This window comes from Sitophilus oryzae, unplaced genomic scaffold (genome assembly GCF_002938485.1).
Source record: "Sitophilus oryzae breed Bouriz unplaced genomic scaffold, Soryzae_2.0 scaffold_1396_pilon_pilon, whole genome shotgun sequence".
Lineage (NCBI taxonomy): Eukaryota > Metazoa > Arthropoda > Insecta > Coleoptera > Curculionidae > Sitophilus > Sitophilus oryzae.
This window is the reverse complement of record NW_022146055.1, coordinates 7,035,093-7,047,221: the sequence shown is the minus strand read 5'-3', so window position 1 is coordinate 7,047,221 and position 12,129 is coordinate 7,035,093. Positions and strand designations below refer to the sequence as shown.

The window sequence follows — 12,129 nt, the reverse complement described above, 5'->3', positions numbered from 1 at the left end:
CAATACTTCTTTTAATAAATATAGCCAGGGTTTATGAATTTAAAATACATTTTGAAAAATTTAGATAAAGCAAAAATTAGGTCCCTATAGACTTAACACAACTTAGACTTACAATATAATTTAAGAAATATATTTATTGGTGTTTTGTTAAAACATTTTAGAAAATATTTCTTATCTCTAGGGTAAAAAAGGGCAACGGCCCAGCTACATACGTCGAAACACCGGTTCCCATTAGAACACCGAAGTTAAGCGACGTAAGGCGATACTAGAGGATCGACGGGTGACCGGTTCGAAACTGTATCGTGCTGTTATTCAATAAAGGCAAAAGTGTAAAATCTATTGACACACACTGCTCACTCACGCCGGTTCGAGGCCGGATGAGATCGGATATCTCGTGAGTAAGAGTTGATTTAGACACTTGCCAAGTCGGTAGGCCATTGACCATGATTTGGCCGACAACCGCGGTTCGGATTCCGCGTAAAGAAAGTAGGCCCCGTCCAGATTAGCCCTGGCAGCAAAAAGGAGACGTTAACTGAAATCTTTACTTTTACTTTTCTAGGGTAAAAAAATGTTTATTTCACTAATCAAACAATACATTTAAAATATATTTAAATATTGTCCTTTGGGGTATAATTTAAGATTTAATTTTTATTTGAAATAATAAAATAAGTAAAACATTTCAACACCGTTAAGAATTTCGCATAATCAAAGGTGGTCTGTACGATTTCAACTGTCAATATTTCACAAAAATGATAAAATTACAGTACGATGTTATATCACATTATACTTTATAACGGTATAGCCACAACTATTAACCAAAACCCATGCCGTTCTGTAATTTTCACTAATAATTACTGAATAACACGACAATGGAAACCTTACACAATTCCTTTAATCATTCCCCAGTCAGTGTATACCACCTTTCTATAGAAGATTTACTAGTTGCAACAAAATAAAAATGCATTTAAAACTAATGATTTTTTTACTCTCTAAATCTCAATTTTTTACTAAAACTTCTTAAAGTCACTATTTAGTGCTTTGTGTGATCTTAAAAACGTCGTCAAGTGGGCTGCTTGGATGTGAGATAATTTATTTCCCAGTCTATCCTGACGCTGTTTTTTGAATGTATGCTATATGTACTGTTTACCTATAATACAGAAGATGTTAATTTATTTTTAGAGAATTAATGACACATGAAAATGTCACATTTAATGAGAATGGGACGTTGACTACCAATCCATTCCATCCTTTAGTTTGGGCACCCGAACTATCCGAAGGAAGACAAGAAGACGATTTACTTATATTGCCAAACATAGCACTTCTGGTAAGTAATCGTTAATTGGATAAATGATTAATTTTATAATAGTTTACTATAACGGACCATTAATGTAGTTTTGATGAAATACCTATTCCTTCATTTTGTTTCGAATGGAATGCATCAGGTGGCTCATTACAGCTATTGCATAACTCTCCAAATAAATAATAATTATTACCTTAATTATTTCAACAAATAATACTAAAATTCTTTAATGTTCAAAGACTTTAATTTTTCAGATTCACTTTTCAAATAAACAAAAACACATAAACTTTCTAGATTAACATAACAGTGCAATATTATATATTATATACCTACCTCAACAAAACTGTTATTATTAGATTTTATCTCAGTCTAAATATTTCCAGGATGAATAAAATACCTGACAAGGTGACGGCTAGATTTTATGTTATAATTAAAACTTCTGGTAATTTGTTTAAACATTTTTTTATGTAAGAACTAGGAAATAAATTCACTCCGTCACCATGAATTCCTTTTTCAGTTGGCTAGTCCATTAGTAATATGTGGTGAAGTTGTCATAAAAGATTACATTTTTATTTTCTAAATTATGTATAAATCACTAATAAATAAACGTCTATACCTTTGTGGTCTATACCTAATATTCTCATTGATTAATGCTCTTTCTGTATACAAAGTTAAAGTAAACAGTTCTACTATACAGGGTGCTACAAATTCGAGGTACGAGCATTGGTATCTCGGTAACCGTAATAGATACGAACATGGTTAAATTAGGGTAAAGTTGCGCTTTGGGATGTTTACCAAGATGTCATCAAAAAAGTTTTAAAAATTTCAAGGATTGCTGAGTTTTTTTGGAAAAAAACGGATTTTTTTTAAAATCAAAATTATTTTTTTTCTGTCGTTGCTTTTTAGAAAATCAAAAAACTAATTGCACATTCTCATTGCCACTTTATTAGGGCTATATGATAGTATTTTTATATTTTCAAATTAGCTGATAATTTGTGAGATATAGAGGCTAACTTAATTTTTTTAAATACGGACCTGCATTTTTTATTTCAGGTTATGAAAGAACTCGGTATCCTGAGTACAATGATATGTCACACTTAGTACTTTTTTTTTGTTTTGGACATTTGAGTACAATTTATTTAAACTAATTTCAAGTCCGGCTCTGTTTTTTTTTAAATATTTAATCTATTCATCGTTGCAATATTGATAAGCCTTCAAACTTAACAATGACGTGAGTTAAAACATTGAATACGGAAAATCAAATGCAATAAAATAATAAAAAAATAATATAAAATAAATAATATGTGTGTCTGAAATCAATACATCTCACCATTTACAATAAAGAGTACAAAATACATTCGGAAGTATAAGAAGAAGATCTGTTCCAAGTTCCAAGAGCTATAAATAAAATTAAACGAAAAATAAATTTGTGCAATAGGGTGGGTTATAACCCTTTCGAACATGTAGAGCACTAGAAACTAGTTAGTAGAGAAGTTAATTAAATTATAATAGCGACGATTAATATTATGCAATTTATTAGATCGTACACTGAGATTTCAAATTCACAGTAAAAAAAGTTAAAAATAATATTATCTTTAAAGTGGGCAACGGCCCAGCTACGTCGAAACACCGGTTCCCATTAGAACACCGAAGTTAAGCGACGGAAGGCGATGCTAGTGGATGAACGGGTGACCGGTTCGAAACTTTGCATCGTGCTGTTGTCCAAGGGAAAAGTGTAAAATCTATTGATACACACTGCTCATTCACGCCGGTTCAAGGCCGGATGAGATCGGATATCTCGTGAGTAAGAGTTAATTTAGACACTTCCTAAGTCGGTAGGCCATTGGCCATGATATGGCCGAGGACCGCGGTTCGGATTCCGTGTAAACAAAGTAGGTCCCGTCCAGTTTAGCCATTGCATCAGAAAGGAGACGTTAACTTGAACCTCACACAATATCTTTAAATTGCTAATAAGGGCAACGGCCCAGCTACGTCGAAACACCGGTTCCCATAAGATCACCGAAGTTAAACGACGTAAGGCGATACTAGTGGATGGACGGGTGACCGGTTCGAAACTCTGTATAGTGCTGTAGCGTCCAAAAAAAGGCAAAAGTGTAAAATCTATTGACACACACTGCTCTACCCAAAACAAAAAAAAGTATAAGTGTGGCATATCGTTGTACTCAGGAGACCGAGTTCTTTCAAAACTTGATATAAAAAATGCAGGTCCGTATTTAAAAAATATAAGTTGGCCTGTGTATCTCACAAATTATCAGCTAATTTGAAAATCTAAAAATACTACCAGATAGCTCTAATAAAGTGGCTATGAGAATGTGGAATTAGATTTTTTATTTTCTAAAAAGTAACGACAGGAAAAAATAAAATTGATTTTCAAAAAAATCCGTTTTTTCGAAAAAACTCAGCAATCTTATAAATAAACTAAATACTCAGAAATTTTTAAAACTTTTTTGATGGTATCTTGGTGAACATCTCAAGGCGCAACTTTGCCCCAATTTAACCATCTTCGTATCTATTACGGTTTCCGAGATACCAATGCTCATACCTCGAATTTGTAGCACCCTGTATATAAAAATACATGCTATATGTATACCCAGACGGTGTAGGGCATATACCCATTAAAGGAATATTGTAGATTGTGGATATCCTCGTATTATACAGGGTATTGCTTTTTATTTTGATCATTGTTGATCGGTCTGTATATATCTGCTATTTTTATACACTACCCTAATAGGTGATACATAAATTCACTCTAAGAAAACTTTGAATATTAATGTAAGACGAATTTCCTATTTTCAAAGAATAAGTGCTATACCTATAACGCAAATATTGTAATTTTCGATGTTATAACTAAAAAATATTAAGAAATAAATATACATAATACTACTTATTAATTATTTTTTATGTTAATTGAAAACATATTTTAATATTTTAAATAAAATATTTATTTTTAATTTAAAACTTGTCTAATCTAATTTAAAATCTAATTTATATTAACATTAATTTTAATTTAATGAAGACGACGTATTTTCACACAAGTACGCAGTTTGTACCTAACATGACACGAAATTCTAATACAACATAGCTTAAAATATTTCAACAAACAATAATTTTACTGAACAGTTTAAAAAATCAATTTTAAAAATTAGAAATTGAAAAATATTAATATAATATATTGGAACAATTACAAATATTTTCTCGTTAATATTGTTCATGATGATTAATAGGTTAATAAATTGTTTGGGTTTTAATATACAGGGTGAGTCTTAAATAAGTGCCCAAATATTTTTGGGGGTAGTATATTTCAACCCCAGAAACACGTCTAAGAGGTTTTTTCGCGACAATATTTTTGGAAAATTTGGATTTTTTTTAGTTTTTGGTTAAACAACATAATTTCTTGATAAAACCCATAGCACGCAGTGCATTACAAGCACGTTTACTAGAAAAAAAGTGTAAGGTCATTGGTTGGAAAATATATATTTTTTTAAATTTCTGGGAGTAAAAATCATTAGACTAAAATACTTATAGTGGAGTACTCTGTATACGACGTGTCCAAACTACAATCCTACCTAAAAATAATATTTTAGTGACATTCCTACACCAAGTTCTAACTTATTAGAGTAAATGAAAAAGATAATAATAATAACATTTCTATTAGTCATTTGAATTATTAAAATATTAATAACTGAAAAGTGTCAACAAATATATGGTTGCTACTACTAATTTTAATTGGACCGTTTAGTAGAAATTATCTGAATTAAAATATATACAATTAACCAATTTACTTACATAAAATAAAATAAAAAATCATAAATAAAATATGACTGAGCAAATTAAAAAAGCATAACCTTTAATTTCCCCTTTTTGAAATTTTCCAGCTTTTCTAATTGTGTTTATTAGAAAAGTAGATACGAATTTAGATGTGCATTGACGTCAATATTCCAATAATAACTAAAATTATAAATTAACCTGCTGCTAGTAAATTACAAAGCTAGACAACAGCAAAACAATTATTTGTTTTAAATCAACAAATTAAACCCATATAGGTATTAACTATTAGGAATAAGAAAAGCATACTCAATTCAAATGTAAGTTGATTTCTTTAAGAAAATTTGCGAGAACACCGATATAACTTGAAAAATGTTTGTCATAATTTGTCAACATTTATGTGACACAGGACAGAGTAGATTTTAACAATGCAAAAATTATAATGATAGAAAAATCCTACACGAAAAATAAAAGAGGCCTTTTTAATTCAATCTAATATAAATAAACGTATTGCTAAGGCATCTCTACAGGTTTATTTATTTATTTATTTATTTTTCAAAGCACTTCGCTGCAATTGTTTGAAACTCATAAAATAAAGGGCACCAGACGCCCTATATTATAACAATAACAAAGTCCTGATGATTATTTTGAATTATATTTTGAATACACTGTTAATCGGAGATAACAAATAATGTATATATTAACTAAGGACTAATATTATATTGGTTTGCTAAGTAAGTAAGTGAGTAGTAAGTAAGTAAGTAAGTAACAAGTAAGGTTTGCTATGTTTGAATGAACCTCTAAAATATTTTTATTTTTGGAATTGTAACACGTTATTTTGTGTCACGATAGTCAACTTTTGCACACTACTTCACTTCAAATTTTGAAAAATAATATATACCGGGTGCGTCTCAAAAGTGTGGCTCACCCCTATAACTTTTTTATTTTTTCAGATAAAAAAAAACAAGATTTGGTATGTTAGTTTATGACATAAACTGGGATTGATTGGCGTATTCAATTGTTTTTCGTCACGTAGAGAGCCATGGCTATGTTAAAAACACTTATTCTTAATCAAAGAGCCTTGGAAAAATAGATTTGATCGTCTAATGTTTTTAGTGTCTTGTCCTGACCGGTTAAAAAATGCCCAAATGGTATTTTTAATCATATCTCATTTTTTTCAAATGGAATGAGGGTGGCTCATTAGCATATTTGGAACAAGCATTTTTTATGATTAATTGGATGCCACGCACTTGGTATTTCGAGTCAAATTTTCGAACCGAAAATTGTAATTTCAAATAAACCATATTCGAAAATGTCAAAAGTTGACATATGATACGTTATTCTATTCAGAGTATTATTTTCTATTGAATAAAGTAAAAAAATACCGAGGGTACCTTTTAAATATCAAAAGTTGTATTCATTTCCGGTAAAACAGGAAGTGACCGGAAACAATTGAATACGTCAATCAATCCTAATTTATGTCATATACTAACATACCAAATCTCGTTTTTTAACTGAAAAAATTAAAAAGTTATAGGAATGAGCCACTTTTCAGACACATCCGTTATACTGTTTATTAGGAGTAAAAATTATACTTTTTGCGGCGAATAGAACATGCTATTTTTTTTATTTTTTTTGGAAGGAAAAAGGAATTTTTTGAAAAAATTTTGGACTTTTTTTTTAGTTAAAAGACATAATTTGTTGATAATACGGCAACATAGGTCGTGTATAAAATTTACAATAAAGAAAACCCAGAATCCATCTCAAAATTTTAGCAAAAAATCATTTTTTTGAAAATTTTTAAAATAAAATAACTCGGTTATTATGGATTTATTTCGAAAAACGGTAAAGAGAAAATATGTTTCTTTTATCGAGATCTACCAGCCCTGAAAATATTTGCACTTGTTTAAGACTCACCCTGTATATCAGTAATGAAATATAAATACATTAAAATATCGACCGATAAATAGAGATGAATAGATAACATATATCACAAAAAAACTGAATAAATAACTTTTAATTACCATAGCTATGTTTATATTATAAATTTTTATGGCACTGTCTGCATATAAAAATATTAATTTGATTAAGAAAGCCGCAATACAATCTAGAAATATCCGAATATGATTGATATTTAAAATTAACTTATCTTTCGAAATATAGACGCATTTAAAAGTAAATTAAATTTATATTTAGAAGAGAGCATATTGAAATTAACACGTCATATATCTGGATAGGATATTTCTAACATACAGGGTGTCCCACTTTAGATGGATACAAGCCAATATCTTGATTGTTTGTTGAGCGATCTTTTTCATTTTTGGCAGGAGGCTGTATGGCTATAAGACGTACATTTTGCCCAGGGTAAGAAATGCGATACCTCATAGACGTACGTTTTAATGGGGTTTGATATTTTTCGAGACAAGAGTAAACTACCCTTAGGACAGTATTTATTTCAAATCTGATAAATTATATTGAATCCTCCTTTCCTACGATACTTAAGTTCTAATTTTGATAAATATTGATACAGGGTACGTCATTAAAATAAGACATTTTTATTTTTATTATTATTTTTTTAAGAACTTACGACGCCACTGGATTTTGTTGTGGCTGTTGACTGGAACAGGTTTATTATCAATAACCAATTATAACCAATTATCAATTAATAATCGATTTAAGTTTTCAGATAGCTTCCATAATAGTTAAGAGACGATACAAAAAAACTAAATATTTTCAATTTATTTTGTTTACTTTAAAAAATTGTTTTTTAAGTTTGCTGATACAAAAATGAATAAAATGAGTTACAAAATAATTCAAAAACCCAGTTTTCAATGGAATCTGAAATATGATTTTTATTCATTTTATTGAGGAATATTTAAAAAAATCCAAATAGTTAGATGTTTAAAACAATCACTATTAACTTTGAAAAATATGCTCTAAACAAAGATTTATAAAACTATAAAGAACTAAAAGTCAACATCTTCGACCAAACCACCATAAAAAAAAAGATAATAGACCTGTTGTTTATCCAGCGGCGTCGTAAGTACTTAAAAAATAATAATAAAAATAAAATTGTCTTATTTTAATGACACACCCTGTATCAATATTTATCAAAATTAGAACTTAAGTATCGTAGGAAAGGAGGATTCAATATAATTTATCAGATTTGAAGTAAATACTGTCCTAAGGGTAGTTTACTCTTGACTCGAAAAATATCAAACCCCATTAAAACGTACGTCTATGAGGTATCGCATTTCTTACCCTGGGCAAAATGTACGTCTTATAGCCATACAGCCTCCTGCCAAAAATGAAAAAGATCGCTCAACAATCAAGATATTGGCTTGTATCCATCTTAAGTGGGACACCCTGTATAATATGTAAATACTTATTTACTTGCTAAAAAGAAAAATGTAAAAATTAAGTAAAATAAAACAGGGTTACTTGCAACTCTCCCATATACTGTTGGATTTTTTTTTTATTTTGCAGTACGTCTATAGATGACAATATTTTGTTTATTTATATGTATACCACCCGGGCAAGGTTAGAAGTGTTTGCTAATATAATAAACAATTTAACATTTATCAATAGAACATTAGTTGCATTACAAAATACCTATTTGTTTTAAATTCACTGCTGATGCATTTTCTAATATCATTTGACAAGAGAAATATTGCTATAGAGTTTAGTAACAAAATAATTTGCATTCTGATGCACATGTACGAAATGGTTAAAAAGTGCATTATACTTGACATTATTTTACTTCGTTTAAAATAGGAATTTAGTTCTAATTGAATTACGTAAAATCCCGACACTAAGCGTGAAGTCTAACAAAAAAGTACCGTATTATAGGAAAAAAACGGCGTCCAGTTGGTTTGGAAACGATGATTGATGGCAATCCCCATATAATTTTACATACCTGTACTAGTTTAAAAGCTAATGAGATACAGAAACACTAAAAAATATTGGAAAATGTGTTTAAAAATGCTAATAGATCCATGAACTTACATTTTAGGATAATTCTGTTATAAAAGCGAACTAATAGCTAATATTTTTTATTATTTTTTTCAGAGTATAGCAGATGTGGTTTCGAAAAAAGGCTTATTCACGAGATTGGGATTGAACGTAATCATTAGACAAACCAATTCTCAACCGCTGGTTCAAATGACAGCTAAAGAATTTATGTTTGGATACAAGAGCGCTCTAATGAATCTGGGAAATACTTTTATGCCATCCTGGATTTATTTCGATAAGCTTGGTCTTATCGATCGGGTAAGAAGTATTTTTTGTATCAAAACATGACAGAAAATGCAATTCACATGGGAATTAAAATGACAAAAAATTCAATTTACTTACAGGGTCCGGCAATAGTGACTCGGGCATCTGTAGCCCCTAGAATGAAAAACTTGTGAGTTTTGTTTAAGTGCAAACCTAAAGTATGTACTAGGATCTATTTCAGGAAAATGTTTTAACTTCTACAGAGTGGCTTAAAAGAGTGTCAGTGTCAGATGATCTTTTTAAATGGAACACCCTGTATATTATTGTATTTTTGGCTTCCTTTTAGGTCACTAGGGATTTACTTTAGATGGTCTGTACTTATTTTGCTATAAATATGGTAATCGTAAATAATACAGGATGTTCAAAAACCTATGCTAGACTTTCCAAAATATAAAATAAATTTTCTTCGCTTTTTTTAATGCAACGCCCTGTATATTATTTTTTCAATAGATGGAGAATTAAAAAAAGAACATTTTTTGTATTTTCAAAATTTTTAACGGTTTCGGAGATATTAGCGGTTTTATATTTCATGTTGCATTTTCCACAGTAAATTTTTATCAAAGCCACCCAATCATTTTTGTCTCGTATTCAACCTTTGAAAGCGCCATATGAAATAATACTGTGTGTATCTACGACACCATTAAAAATTTTGAAATACTTCAAATACAAAAGATGTTCATTTTTTAACTCTACATCTAATAAAAAAATAATATATAGGATTTAAAAAAAAAGAAAGAAAAATTATTTTATATTTTAGAAAGTTTGGCGTAGAATTTTGAACACTCTGTATGATTTAAGATTACGATATTTATAGCAAAGTAAGTATAGACCATCTAAAGTAAATATCTAATATAGTTTTGATTTCAGCACAGTTCTTGTATTTGTAATATCTTTTTAAGGAAGGTTGAAAAAAATATATTTTTTTATTTATTATCTCTTTTATATTATCTCTGAAACTATCGAAATATATTTACTCATACCTAGGATTATGTAAAGTGATCTGAAAGGAAGCCAAAAAAGCAATAATGTACAGGGTGTTCCGTTTAAAAAATCATCCCGGTCCAGTTACACTTTTTTGAGCCACCCTATAGAAGTTAAAATATTTTCCTGAAATCCTCGTACATACTTGCCCGACGCACTATTTAATTGCCGGATCCTGTATAAAATAAAATGACAGACGTCACTGTCAGATGTCCTCTGATTGGAACAGACTAGAATAAAAATTGAATGAAAAATATATATAAAATAAGAAAATTATTTTCTAATTATAAGTTTTATTCAAATTTTGAACAAAGCCAATAACTATAAATACAAATTGATTTCAAATTTTTAAATACGAATTGCGAATACTAATTCTCCCATTAGCATTCTGACAAGTGAATTGTCACCGTATTTACCATATGCTAAACCCATTTAATTTTCACTTCAGATGTACGAATTCAGAGGCGACTACGAAACCGTCTTCACCGGCACGAAACACGGCCTGTCAAACATCGGTCTCATCGACACGTACAATGGCGCAACAAAAATTCCCCAATGGGACAGTCCCTGCGGTGACATATCCGGTTCATCTGACGGTACCAAATTCCCAGGCAGCATCAAACCGAACGACACGTTGCTGTTTTTCAGGAAAAGCATGTGCCGAGCAAAAGAACTAGTAAGTATCCATTGTCGTCATTATAATATATCATGTTTTGAAAAGTTTAAATATTCATTTTGAAGTTTAAATATTATTATTTAGGGTTCTCATTATAAATTTTTTCGACTATGTAGATTGTCGACTATCGATTTAACACATAAAGCCTGATTTACACATGTCAAGTATAGCTAAAGCAAGTTACTAAATTAATAACTAAATTTAGTGACCTGCATGGTGTAAACAACCCGATTTAGTAAACTGTTTAGTTAATTGTATAGAAAGGATTCCTATTTACTTGCGCAAGTGGTCATCCCTCAGTAAAACCGTCCCAGATACTGGCCATAGATAAATGAAACAAGTTTAGATTGGAAAGTGACCATAAGGACAATGTAAACACTATTTGGCGCTATTCTTGCAACGGTCGCGACCCAAAGCTTTTGAAAATTTCGGAGCGCTTCGGCTTTTTCCGGAATTATATCGCCAAATATTATTTATTAAAATTTATTATAAATTTATTTTAATTTTATAAATAAAATACAGTGTGTTGCATACAAGAAACTTTAGTTTATATAAGAACATGTATGAAATACCCATGAAACATTGGAAACCGACGTTATGCCACGACCCACGATGGTTTTTGCAGTTCACAGCACAGCTTTTTAAGTTTTTCACAATTATCACGAGTTTGAGTAAATAAAACTTAAATTAAACTCACAAGATAGGAATAATTACTTTGAAAATGGACGCTTTAAACACTTTTCGGAATTTTTTCAATGAGAGCGGTTTAGATTTTGAAAGATTTTAAAATTTTTGAAGATTCTGACTTTGACAAGAGATATGGACAAGAGAAAATTATTTCTGTTTTTGTTTGCGGTTGGTATTAGCAACCGCTATAGCAGCGCCAGATCGCGTACAACGGTCGCGACCCAAAACAATTTCGCGACTCAAAATTTTGACGAGCATTCCAATCTATCCATGATATCCATGATTTCCTCTATCTATGATACTGTATGATACTGGCTTTTGTCAAAGCCCTGGGACTGTATAATGAGCTATAACTCAAGTACGGGGGACACAATAGATCTGTAAGATCACAGTGATTAACCCCCCTCCCACTCATTCTAAATTC

At 30.3% G+C, this 12,129-nt stretch overlaps 1 protein-coding gene across 2 annotated transcripts in view; it reads left to right on the top strand.

Moving 5' to 3' along the window:
* The window catches only part of LOC115875981 (scavenger receptor class B member 1-like), a 116,054-nt gene that overhangs the window by 97,073 nt on the left and 6,852 nt on the right, over positions 1 to 12,129 (top strand). For both annotated transcript variants that reach the window (XM_030891620.1, XM_030891621.1), the window contains 3 exons: positions 1,180 to 1,324; positions 9,155 to 9,355; positions 10,791 to 11,018. In XM_030891620.1, coding sequence (XP_030747480.1) covers positions 1,180 to 1,324; positions 9,155 to 9,355; positions 10,791 to 11,018 — 574 coding nt within the window. The remainder of the gene's footprint in view (positions 1 to 1,179; positions 1,325 to 9,154; positions 9,356 to 10,790; positions 11,019 to 12,129) is intronic.